Here is an 11146-nt window from a genome sequence, read left to right on the forward strand (position 1 = left end):
AGCGTGCGGCGACGAAGAACGGTGAGACATCGCAACCGCCAGCCACGCACCACAGCTGAGGGGGCCAAGGCCGCACTACAGGTCGTCACAGAGGTCAGTTGGGTCGCAAATGTTTTGTATGTGTATTTGGCTCTGGGATATAATTTACATATGGTTGCAAGTGTAACAAAGAAATTAAACAAAAGTTTTGCAATAGCTGAAGATCATCATTGCCTTTCTCACCCTGCACCAGGGTATAGGCCACGGACAAGCACTTTCCACCTTTCTCTATCCTGGGCTAGAATAGCTGAAAATAGTTTTCAAAAAATCAGTTGTCTTGAAAAAAAATAGAAACATCTCATTGACAATTTTTAAAAATGTTACAAATAAGAAATGTGGGGCCAACTGTTCTATATAGTTATGAAGGCTAAGCAATACCTGAAGACTAAAAATAAACTAGAACTAGCGCAGTGTAGGAAACTGTTGAGTGTTTTGATAAAGAAAAACAAATTTGTGTGGCATGCTCACTAATAAAAAAACAATTGAAAGTTACAAGTGCAAATTCTTAGACAGCTGAATTAACTTAAGGCCTTGAACATCTTGCTCTTCGCTTGTAAAATAAAAAGGCAGTGGTAGACTAAGAACAATACCCTTAGAGAACTGAACATGTGAGTGACAGGGAAAGATAATTAAAGGTTGTTTTTTTTTAGTGAAAAGCCATGGACACTCCTCAAACAAATCAAATTTGAGAATAGTTGTTTAGGGATTTGAATTAGGGTCATCTGCGGTATATATAATAATATGTCCTCAAAGCTTATAGCAGTGCTCTCGTTTTTTGGTTGTTTTTTTAAGAAGATAAAAGGTTTTGACATTGAAGTGTTATGATTTAAAGAAGTTAATGCGGATTTAGGTCAATATTTCTTTTGTGCAAAGTTATGTCATCCATCATCTTGGTGGAGTTTGAACATGAAAGCAGATTCCTATCATTCTTGTGACTTTGCTTCATATCTGTGTCCTGTAATCCTATTCTAATCTATATAAAGCCTTAGCTCTTAAATTGTACTGTACACTTTTGCACTCTTTTTTTCTGTTTGATATTCTTTTTGGTCCAATTGTTCTTATTTAGTGTATGGACACACCATGTGGTTAAGCAGATTATAATAAAATTGCTGATAACTGTGTGGAAAATGGAAAAATTAAGTCATTTTCAGGGTGATACCAGTTCTAAAGATTAAACTTTTGAAAAAACCCCTGAAATTTGGTTAAATGAACAGTCAAATGACTGAAATCATTGGAAGTTTGGAGCAGGGTCATTGTGCCTGGAAGTTATTAACAATATTATGATATGAGGTATGACTGGCCTTTGAAGCACCTCTTCTGCAAACTGCATGTCATTGGAGAGAGACTCCTTATTTCTCTATCTCATTTTGCTATTTGATCTGATTAAAATATTTGGTGTATCCATACCTTTAAAGATATGATAGACGGTTCTTCTCTTTATGTTGTTTTTAATTTTAGTCTTTGACTTCTCACTTCTCCTAGGGCGTCAAAGAGTCGGCTTCGAACCTCTCTGCGATGGTCAGCGAGGAGAGTGCCCACAAGGGTTATGTCGGTGTAGTAGGAGGCACACTACGCAATGCTACTCCAGAGTGTTTGTTCAAACCCCTAGCATTGCTGGCAGAGGCAGGAAGCAGTTTGGTGCAAGGCGTCCGGAATGAGGTGGACCCTAATGTGATGAAAGAGGAGGAGGACCGGTGGAAGCAAGCATAGAGGACGGTGGGACGGCAGTCAGTTAAAAATATGTGCTAGGCATAGAGAAAGGTAGAAACAGCTGTTGAGAAATAAGGAACAGTTTCCTGAAAATTGGTGAAAGCAAGATTGGGCGGGCTTGTCATCTGTCCCAAATTTCCTAGAACTGTCCCACATATGGCATCTGGAATTTGAGACGACACTTTAACGTCCGCAACACAAGCCAAATTTTGAACTTTTTTCTGGTGTTTGTAGGCCATTTCTGATTACTTTGGTCAGGTGGTCACCCACTTATATTCGATGCCCTTGGTTTGGTTTTGAAAAAGTTGGCGAGCCTGATACAAAAATGTACCGTCACATATACCTTGGTGGATGCAGACTTTTGAAAAAGTAGAATTGCTAGGTGAAAAAAGATACCCCTCACTTGGTTAGAAATGGGCAGTATAAAATTTGATTTGAATTTTTTAAAGATTACATTTTAGGACGGGGGGGCAAAGCAAACAATAGAGGAAGTGGAATCTTGTCATGGAAACAGAAAAGGTCATTTTTTCTTGTTCTTGGAAATAAAAGTGAGATTGGGGTAATTGTTTTAAGAAGACAACGATTGTAGGATGTACTGTCCTGTCTTCATCTCATCAGGGTGACTCAAGATTGGCTTTGCTTGTTCCTCATTCAGCAGTGTCTGTGTCCTTTCCTTGCACCTGACTATCAAAACTTTAAAACAGTTTTGTAGTAGTGTCTTTTTTTTCTAAAACCCAGAGGTTTTGACATGTAAGATTCATTATTTTTTTTTAAGTTTCCTGATTTGAATGTTGTGTTTTTAAAAAGCATCTAGCACTACTGGGGTTTAATTTTAAGTAAATCCGGAGCTTTTTCATCTTTATTTCATCCTTGTATTGGCTTTTTCCTCAATTTTTTTTTCGCTAAAGGTTCGTCAATTGTAACCATGTATTGTTTTCAACATTTTGTTTGCTGGTCTCACACCTACCTCCAGAACATAATAGTGTACCTCAACAAAATCATTTTGACTTGTGTTTCTGGACAGGGTTTTCATTTGTTTGTTAGATCATACACCCCAAACTGCACAATATTTGACTGGCTCTAAAATTCAGAGACTGAAAAAGATCACTCCAACTATGAAGCAGACCAATGTCATAATATTTTTTAGGATCACTTCTATGAATAAGCAAAGTGGGGCCATATTCATAATCCTTTTCTTTTAATGCAAGATTTTTTTATGAATAATGAATGACACAACTTACTGGAATCTGAATTGTCCATTTCTTTGGTTGTTACGGAAGGCGTAGATTGTGAATTACACATTTTAACCACAATTTTGGATTTTTTCTTTTCTTTTTTTTGTTGTTGTTGTTCTCATCTACATTGTTGGTGGAAGAACGTCACCCCAGTTGTTGTGCTTCTGTGCCATTGAACCTGAAACAGAAAGCCACTAAATGTTTTAGTTTGCTGCTTTTTCGTACATTTTGTTTGCTGCTGTGTGATGACTTACCCACCTATGTTGCAGTTCTACATGGCAAGGACTGCTCCTAAAACAGCTGAATGTGTTTACAGGAGAAAGAAATGTTTCTCTCAACTTGTACTCCTTGCATGGATGCCATGCATTGTTCTCTTCTTTACTTTGTTCGAAGGTTTCATGCTGAATACCTGTGGTTGAACTCTCGCAAAAGGCATTTCACTGTTACCCAGTATAGAAGTTGTTTTATCAAGTATCTCTTTTTGTTTATAGTTAGCTTTTTAAATTTATTTTTTAATATATTTTTTGTTTAATTTGATCAGAGATCAGTCAGTCAACCGACTTTACAGGGTTCTGTTAAGCTGATTTTGTTGTATCTGTGTATAATGGTAACTGAGTCTACAGATACATTTTCCTCAGCCCTTTTTTGTTTGGTACATGCTTCACTTGACTCTACTAGTCATTTTGTGGGTTCACTTCATGGTGGTGAAACTAAAAAATGACATTTTATTTGTGTGATTTTCATTATTTTTTTTGAAGAATGCAAGTGCCTTGAAATTACATGGTTGCACCAACGCCCTATTTTCAAAAAAAGATTAACTCTTTTTTTCACTTTTTTTTTTAAAGATGTTGAAATATTCTTCAGTATTCGTTTCTTCTATGATGTGGTGGTCCACCTAAAAAGAAAGTTATGCAATGTACTATAGCCAGGAAAAATGTAATTCAGGTTCAGATAGGTATTTATGCTAGTTATTTCCTTCAAAAGTTGGATTCAAGACGGAGCATAATTTTAATCCGAATTCCGCAAAAGGGCTATTAAGATTATTTTACCCTTCTAACAATGTTCACATCATGCTGAATTCTGAGCTATTATCAGCGACTTCTGGCTCTCGCAGACTTGGATTATGTTTTGAATTTTTCTTACTATATGTCATCTGTTATAAAACCAGTAGATTTCTCAAAAGATATTCAGACTATTGGAATGAGTGTAATTCTGTTAAAACAATCCTAAACGTTTCTCTGACCTATTTGATAAGGGTATGTGTGTGCAATGTGTTCAGATGACGATGGGATCTAGCAAAATTATGTACTGCCCATTGTACTTAAACACCTTGAGTATGCAGTAGTCACTCTTTAGATAAACTAAATTTTTTTTAAATGGTGAACTGGTACTTGTTGCAGTTATAGATATCAATGTTGTCAGGAACTAACCTGTTTGATGTTGAAAAAAAAAAAGTGTACAGTGTAGTTTTATAGAGCAGAGTTTTGTATACATGGTATTAGAGTTTTCTCTGGAAAGAGAGGACATGAACAGCTGTTCAACGTTAATGAGCTGTAGAAGTAAAAGGGACAGAAGTAGTCTTTTCTTTTTCACAGTTGGCTTCTTTGTTACAACTACAAATATCATTCATGCTGCAAAAACAAACTCAGTCGCTGATCGCCATAGTATTTTGTTTTTAAAGATTGAAAACTTTTTAATTTTTTCTTTTCGGTGATGAAGTGTCACACCCTCTTATGTGACTGTGGATGCCCTTGCCGATTTCCACCTCCCTGTACATTTGTGAGTCATCATGGTGAAAGCAGGCGCTGGTCGAAATAGTGCAATTTTTTTTTTAAGGCATTTTTCTGCCAGTTTGGCAATTTTTATCAATTTTTTTTTTCCGCTCAGCACCTTTTATGTCCATATAATAACACATTTTCTGCAAATTTTACGAAATACTTTTATTAAAAGCACAAAATATGTGATTTTTAAAAAGTTTTCAAGGACTCTCAAGCTATTGAAACTACCAAAGTTTGGCAGCCATTTCCTCGCCAATTTTCGCACTGAAACCAGGCGACCCCAACTCCTTCAATTGCAAACATGTTGACTTTTATTCAATATAGATGGGTATTTTTTTTCCGGTGAAAGCAAGGCAAATGAATAAGCTATTAAATGATACTAATAAGTCCACATGTCCAAAAATTGACAAACGGCTGATTCCACCACGTCATGACACATTTGTCTGTGTACGTGATGTCAAGCCCAGGACATTGCAGTCTAGGAAGAATGCAGCAGGAATACCTTTACTGTGAGAATCGAGTAGGTGTTGAGGGAAAACTGTTTTCTTTTTTTGCTATTCACAGTTTTCAGGAATTGTTTCTGTCACCTAATGCTTTGAGGCTTTTTCATGTATGGGCTTGTGGATTGAGATATTGACACTGAAATATACGCTCTTGGTATTAAATGTAACTGACTAAAATTTTACCTGTAATGTGTGAATAGTGTGAACCTCATGTCAAAATAATGTAATGTCATGTAATATATGAACTCGTCATGAGTTTTGTGAGTTAAACCACACTGAATGTGAGTCAGAGAACTCTTTCTGTGAGAAAAAATGTTTGCAGTCAGCATTGCTAGTTGTAAGGATGGTCATAGCACCTTCTGGCAATGGAGTTGTGGAATGTGGTATGGGTTGTGGTCCTAGCGCATCCATGTACAGTATACAATATTAATGCTTTTGTTCTTTGGTTTATAAAAATGTGGCAGTTTTGCCTGTTTTCACTCGTATATACAGCTTAATCGTCCTGTCCCTTGCCCGAAATTCTGAAAACTGGGAAAGTTCAGAAAACTACTGCCATGAATTTTGGCTGCTCACGGCTCTGTCATATCGTCCATACTTGTCGAGACACCATGAAACAGCTAGATTAACAAGTTTCCTGTTAAGAGATTGTACTTGTAGTAGGTTGATGTGTGCCATAATATATGCTGGGGATTTTGTTTGTGTAGGCTTTGGTTGTGGATTCCGCTCTGTGTGATTGTACAGACAACAGTAACTCTTGGCACAGCCAGACAGAACAATGAAGGCTGTTTTGTAGAAGCTAAGACTTAGTGAGAAGAAAAGAAATCAAAGAGAGAGAAGATATCAAATGTTTGAATTCAGGGTTTCAATCTTACTACAATGAAGTCTGATGTGTAGAAGCTTTGTAAGACTGACAATGAAGAGATCAGGGAGAGAGATATCAGAAAAAATTTCTCATACACTTAAGGCTTGGTACTGTTAGTGTTCGTAGTGTGCTGATATGTCTGTCAAAGTAGATCGTAATAGTCTTCAGAAAAGTGCAGCTGTTGTATTTAATCTTTAATATATGCAGTGAATATTTTTTTTCAGTAGTTTATTAAGCCTATGATCAAACACTTGTTGAAGAAATACTGAGATGAGTGGTTTTTATTAGTTGAAAGGGCAGGGTACAGTATGCGAAAGGCCTGAAAGAAGGGTAGGGGTGTGAAAGAATAAAACCTGTAGGAATAAAGATATTAGTGACAGTATCTAGCTTTTTTATGTTGTGTGGTGAAAGGTGTAGTAATTTGATTCATTGTTGTAAATGCTAACATTTAACTTTTTTGAATGAGCAATTAAAGATAAAATGCTTATAAGTCCAGTGTAGTCTGCTTAAACCAAAATCTGCGGGCCAGTCGGATTTTCTTCAATTAAGTTGGGCTCTCCGATAAGAGAGGATGCTCATATAGAAGAAAATAATAGGGAATTTTCTTTTCTTTCTGTTTACAGATGTTTTTGGTTTAGCCATATTTGATTTAAGCGGACTCCATTGTACAGCAGTAATATTACAGTATGTCAATGTTGTTATTCGGTGAATGATCTAATGCGCTTTTTTTGTTGTTGGTTAAACTACACTTTTTGTCGTTTTATCAATGCAATAATGAAATACAATGATATACAGATGATATGCCTTTTCATTTCTCATTGTACAAATGAAATGATGGAAGATGCTTTCATGATACCAATGTATGCTGGTCATTGCCCATTGTGTACAAACTGCCATCTCAGTGCTACCTTCCAGCTCATGGAAGGTTTTGGAGCATGTAGCAGAGGTTGAGATTTTTTTTCTTTCATTTCGTTATGTACCCTACCTGTTTAAACCGTATGGACTTTCAATGATGAGTCTTTTACTACAGTCAGTGTGATTGACAAGCTAATCAGTGCTTCAGATTTAGTGCTTCTTGATACATGCGTTGTGGTGTGTTACAAAAGTGTGTTTGTGCTGTGTGTACATTGTGTGGTTCATGTGCTGTTGGTGTGTAATTATGGGCCATTCTCTTCTCATCTCTTTTGTTTTATTTTTCATTATTTTATTCAGACATGATCTTTCCTTATTGTGCTATGTTGAACTCAGAATTTGATGGCTCCATAATCAAATGCCAGGACTGGTATTTGTGAACATCTAAAAGAATATTTTCCAATTTCAAAGTTGAGCTAGCTCTCATGGGAAAAGCACATCTTTGAAAGAAATATTTCACAGTAAAAGATCATTTGCTATCCTGACAATCATCCTTTTAAACTCAGTTTTAAAGAATTGTTTCAGCATTATCACAGATGATGAGTGCCAGTTTTTATTTTTTATTGAGCAACATGGGTTTATGCCATTAAGAACTTACTCATCTAAAGGTTTACTGAATGTACAGGATGACCACGAAAAAAGTTTGTCTAAAAGGAAACTCATTAAACCATTATGCATTAAGTTATAAGCATCAAAGTTGGCTGAAATGTAGAACATTGTCTAAATTTATTAGGTAATAATTACCACAAAATATAACAGCTACAAAGTTATAAGGTATATTCCAAATGCCTCCTATTTCGAGTCAGGCTGAGGGAAATTGGCAGTCACAATTGACTCTGCATGAGGGAGATCTCGCTCGTACCCTCCATAATGGCCTTTTGCCTGGAATTTTGGTTGAAACTTCATGTTTGCTACGGATGTTGATCCCATATGCTGGAGCAAATAAGAGATTTTGTTCAGTGAAAAAAAATTCATAGCAACAGCATGCTGTATAGGAATGAATTACTTTATAATTTTGCCACTGTGCAACAGCCATGGAAATAAATACACAACATACTCCAGATGGGGGTGCTGGCTTTTCTTCCATTATGGTGACAATTGTGTTGTAAACAAGAATGTTATTTACATTTCTTTGGGCAAACTTTTTTCTGGTCAGCTGGTACATGCTTCTTTGTTGAACCTGTGCACAGTAAGTAGGGCTTTGACAGTCCGCTGTACCACCTCCTACAACAGTTTGTACGGAGGACCTAGTTGATATTTCTGAGCAGAAGCCTCTATTTCTTTTATGTGGGAGAAACCCTTTCTCACCTTGAGGCAGATATTTTAATTCTTTTGGGCTGTACTTTGGTGTAAGATAATGTATAAGTGTGTGGTAATATTTTAATGTAGAGACAAAAACTACACAGTGCAGCTAATTCGACGATATGATATTTCAATGTGTTAAACAGAACAGGCCAAACAGTCTTTATGTACTTGGGTTCCCTGTGGTTGCTACAGTAATCGACAGGGGAATTCCAAGCTGAAGGGATGCAGGCACATCTTAAGATCACAAAGGCAAAACAATCCATGGGGTGGAAGAGAGATCATAGAGTGAATTGCAGGGGCTATCATGTGTTTTTTCTCCCTCTACCCTATCAGGCAATTATTGTCATTATCTCTCCTTTTCATTGCAATGTTACCCTCCAGCTAAACCTTTAATTGTTGGCACTTATAATATGATCTATTTATAATGCAAGTGTGGTAAAACTTAATCAAATTAAGCAAAACCTAAAAAGGAGTAGAGAGGAGCAGAGAAAGAGATGGAAGGTTCAAGATCCCAGAATGTAAAGGCCTGGAACTGAAAGAGTCTACGTTCTGAGAGGAATTAACGGAGCTGGTTGTCAAGTGATCTATGGTGCGCCCCCCCCCCCCCCCCCCCCAACCAAATGACTATTATTGTGACTAAGTGCTTCTGTTAGCATAAACTTAAACCCCTTGCCTTATTTCTCTCCTCGTCTGACCGTACCTGCCTCCATGACCACAGGATCCTGGGCTGGGACAAGCTGATCATGTACGCCGCCAACGAGTGGCTCAACGACATCCGCAGCAATCAAATCCACAGTATCCTCCGCGGTGTCGGCAGCTTCTCCATCGTGTGTCAGATCAGTGAGTCACTCATACCTCCTTCTCGGTTGTTTTCTCTTTCTCTGTCTGTCTGTCTGTCTGTCTGTCTTTCGGTCGGTCGGTCGGTCTGTCGGTTGGTCTGTCTGTCTCTCTCTCTCTGTGGGTGGTTGACGGGTGCTCTGGTTACTCTCTTGTAACATCTCTAATTTTCTGGCGCTCATATGACCTTATGCAGTTGCTAGCACCATAAAACCTCTGCTAAAACAAACATCTCTCTCTCTGTCTGCCATTCTCTCTCTCTTTCTCTGTCTCTCTCTTTCTGCCTCTCTCTCTCTCTCTCTCTCTCTATCCCACTCTGTGTCTGTCTCTGTTTCTATCTCTTTTCATGTCTCCCCATCCCATGATGTATTGGGGGGGGGGGGGTGGCATCAAATTATTACTGGACGTATGTGACTTCTTCTTAAAAATAGCTTTTCCCTGATGCGGTGTGTGAAATGTTCTTAAGCAAATTTATCTGAATATATTTGTTCCCTTTAAAGCTCACAAAGATGGCTATATCTGTTTCAGTTTTTTCCTCTGTCTGTTTTACTAATTTTTACAATATTTTCTCTTCCATCCCTTGTTTGTGTTAACTTGACTTACATATTGTGTTCAGACATTTTGTTGCAGTTACAGCATGACAAGACTTACTTTCTTTATGTATGTACATGAAGTCTTTTTAGAAGCAGGCACACCATTGCCTTAAAATTGTCTCACATTTCTATCAGTTTCAGTATCAATAATGATATATCCTCAAGATAATGAACAGCGAACATTTTTCTTTCCCTGCTCAACAGTCCAAGGTATGATGGATCTGATCCGATTGCCCATCCAGCAGTACCAGAAGGACAGACGGATCATCCGAGGGTTGCAACGAGGAGCTAACTCATTCACCCTCAACACAGTCATGGCTATTCTAGAACTGACAAACAAAGTTGTGGGCTCTATACAGGTAGGGAGAAACCTGTGTTGCTTAATCAATGAATCCAAGGTTTCAAATTATTGTGATTTGAATTATCCTGACAAGAACCAACTTGTGTCCTCACTCATATGAACTTATGTAGTTTCTAACACTGTTAAACTCATACCAAACTAGATCACAGTGGAAAAGTTTATATTAGACCACTGTCACATATTTCCTCCCCAAAAGAAGTTGGTATGTCTACTAATTTAGACTGGGTATGAGTAAGGAAAAATCTAGTGAATTTATTTTCTTAACCCAATGTGCGACAAGCCCAAATTTATTTCAAGCCGGAGTGTTGCATGTGTGCAGTGTACACTTTATAGGTTGATTATTCATTACTGATTACTCCTTGTTTTATCGTTGCCCTTATTACAGCGTTTAGTCAGAGAGATGGAACAGATTTTAGTGCAGGGTTTTCTTTGAATTGAAATGTATTAAACATAAATTTGTGTTCAAGAGAGGGGAAATAATTACCATAAATCAAAGCAGAGATCATAGAAAAATATAACATTAAATCCGATTTTAATTTATTGAGAGGTTGAACAGTTTCCGTTTCTGTTTTGATTTGATTACGTCTTGTTATATCAGTGCTCCTTTCTTCAACTCAAACATCGTGGTAGCTTTTGAATACTCTTTGTGTAATGAGCTTCTGCTTTTTTAAAATGTTGCCAGTATATTGATCTCTGTCTGACGAGTTGGTGAGTGCCACTAGTGGGTCCTACTTCTTATCTTAACCTTTTGCTGTTTCTGTCCGTCTGTTTCACTTTCTCCCTGCTTTAAACATCTGTTAAGGGGTCAATGTACTCGTACTTCTGGTTATTCAAACTATTATTCTAGCTAAAAGTTGCCCCTATCGTGCAGGTTCTCTGAAAACTAGAAATTAATCCTCACAGACAAATATCAGTGGGTGGTTGGCGGGTGCTCTGGTGTGGTTTGCTTCTTCTTTCCTATGAGACATCTATCGTCCTTATCTCCCCTTCTTCTTTTTTATGTTTGTTACT

General features: G+C 37.4%; 2 protein-coding genes across 2 annotated transcripts in view; both read left to right on the forward strand.

Annotated features, from left to right (window-relative positions):
- The window catches only part of LOC101856826 (autophagy-related protein 2 homolog A), a gene marked incomplete at its 5' end in the record, with an annotated part of 80398 nt that extends 75960 nt beyond the window's left edge, over positions 1-4438 (forward strand). Inside the window, 2 exon segments of the mRNA XM_013085562.2 lie at positions 1-93; positions 1522-4438. Of these exon segments, the coding sequence (XP_012941016.1) occupies positions 1-93; positions 1522-1749 (321 nt within the window).
- Positions 4439-9030: 4592 nt separating this feature from the next.
- On the forward strand, positions 9031-10577 carry LOC118478162 (autophagy-related protein 2 homolog B-like). Its single transcript, XM_035971160.1, has 2 exons — positions 9031-9184; positions 9979-10577. Exons 1-2 carry the CDS (start codon positions 9088-9090, stop codon positions 10233-10235), a joined length of 354 nt encoding a protein of 117 aa, XP_035827053.1. The 5' UTR covers positions 9031-9087; the 3' UTR covers positions 10236-10577.
- Positions 10578-11146: the final 569 nt, after the last annotated feature.

The sequence above is a fragment of the Aplysia californica genome, unplaced genomic scaffold (assembly GCF_000002075.1).
Source record: "Aplysia californica isolate F4 #8 unplaced genomic scaffold, AplCal3.0 scaffold00387, whole genome shotgun sequence".
In the NCBI taxonomy this organism is placed as follows: domain Eukaryota; kingdom Metazoa; phylum Mollusca; class Gastropoda; order Aplysiida; family Aplysiidae; genus Aplysia; species Aplysia californica.

Excerpts from the sequence above, each read along its gene's own strand:
- LOC118478162 (XM_035971160.1), top strand. The coding sequence starts at position 9,088 with ATGTACGCCGCCAACGAGTGGCTCAACGACATCCGCAGCAATCAAATC. Across the intron at positions 9,185-9,978 it reads CTCCATCGTGTGTCAGATCA|TCCAAGGTATGATGGATCTG; the intron begins GTGAGTCACTCA and ends CCTGCTCAACAG.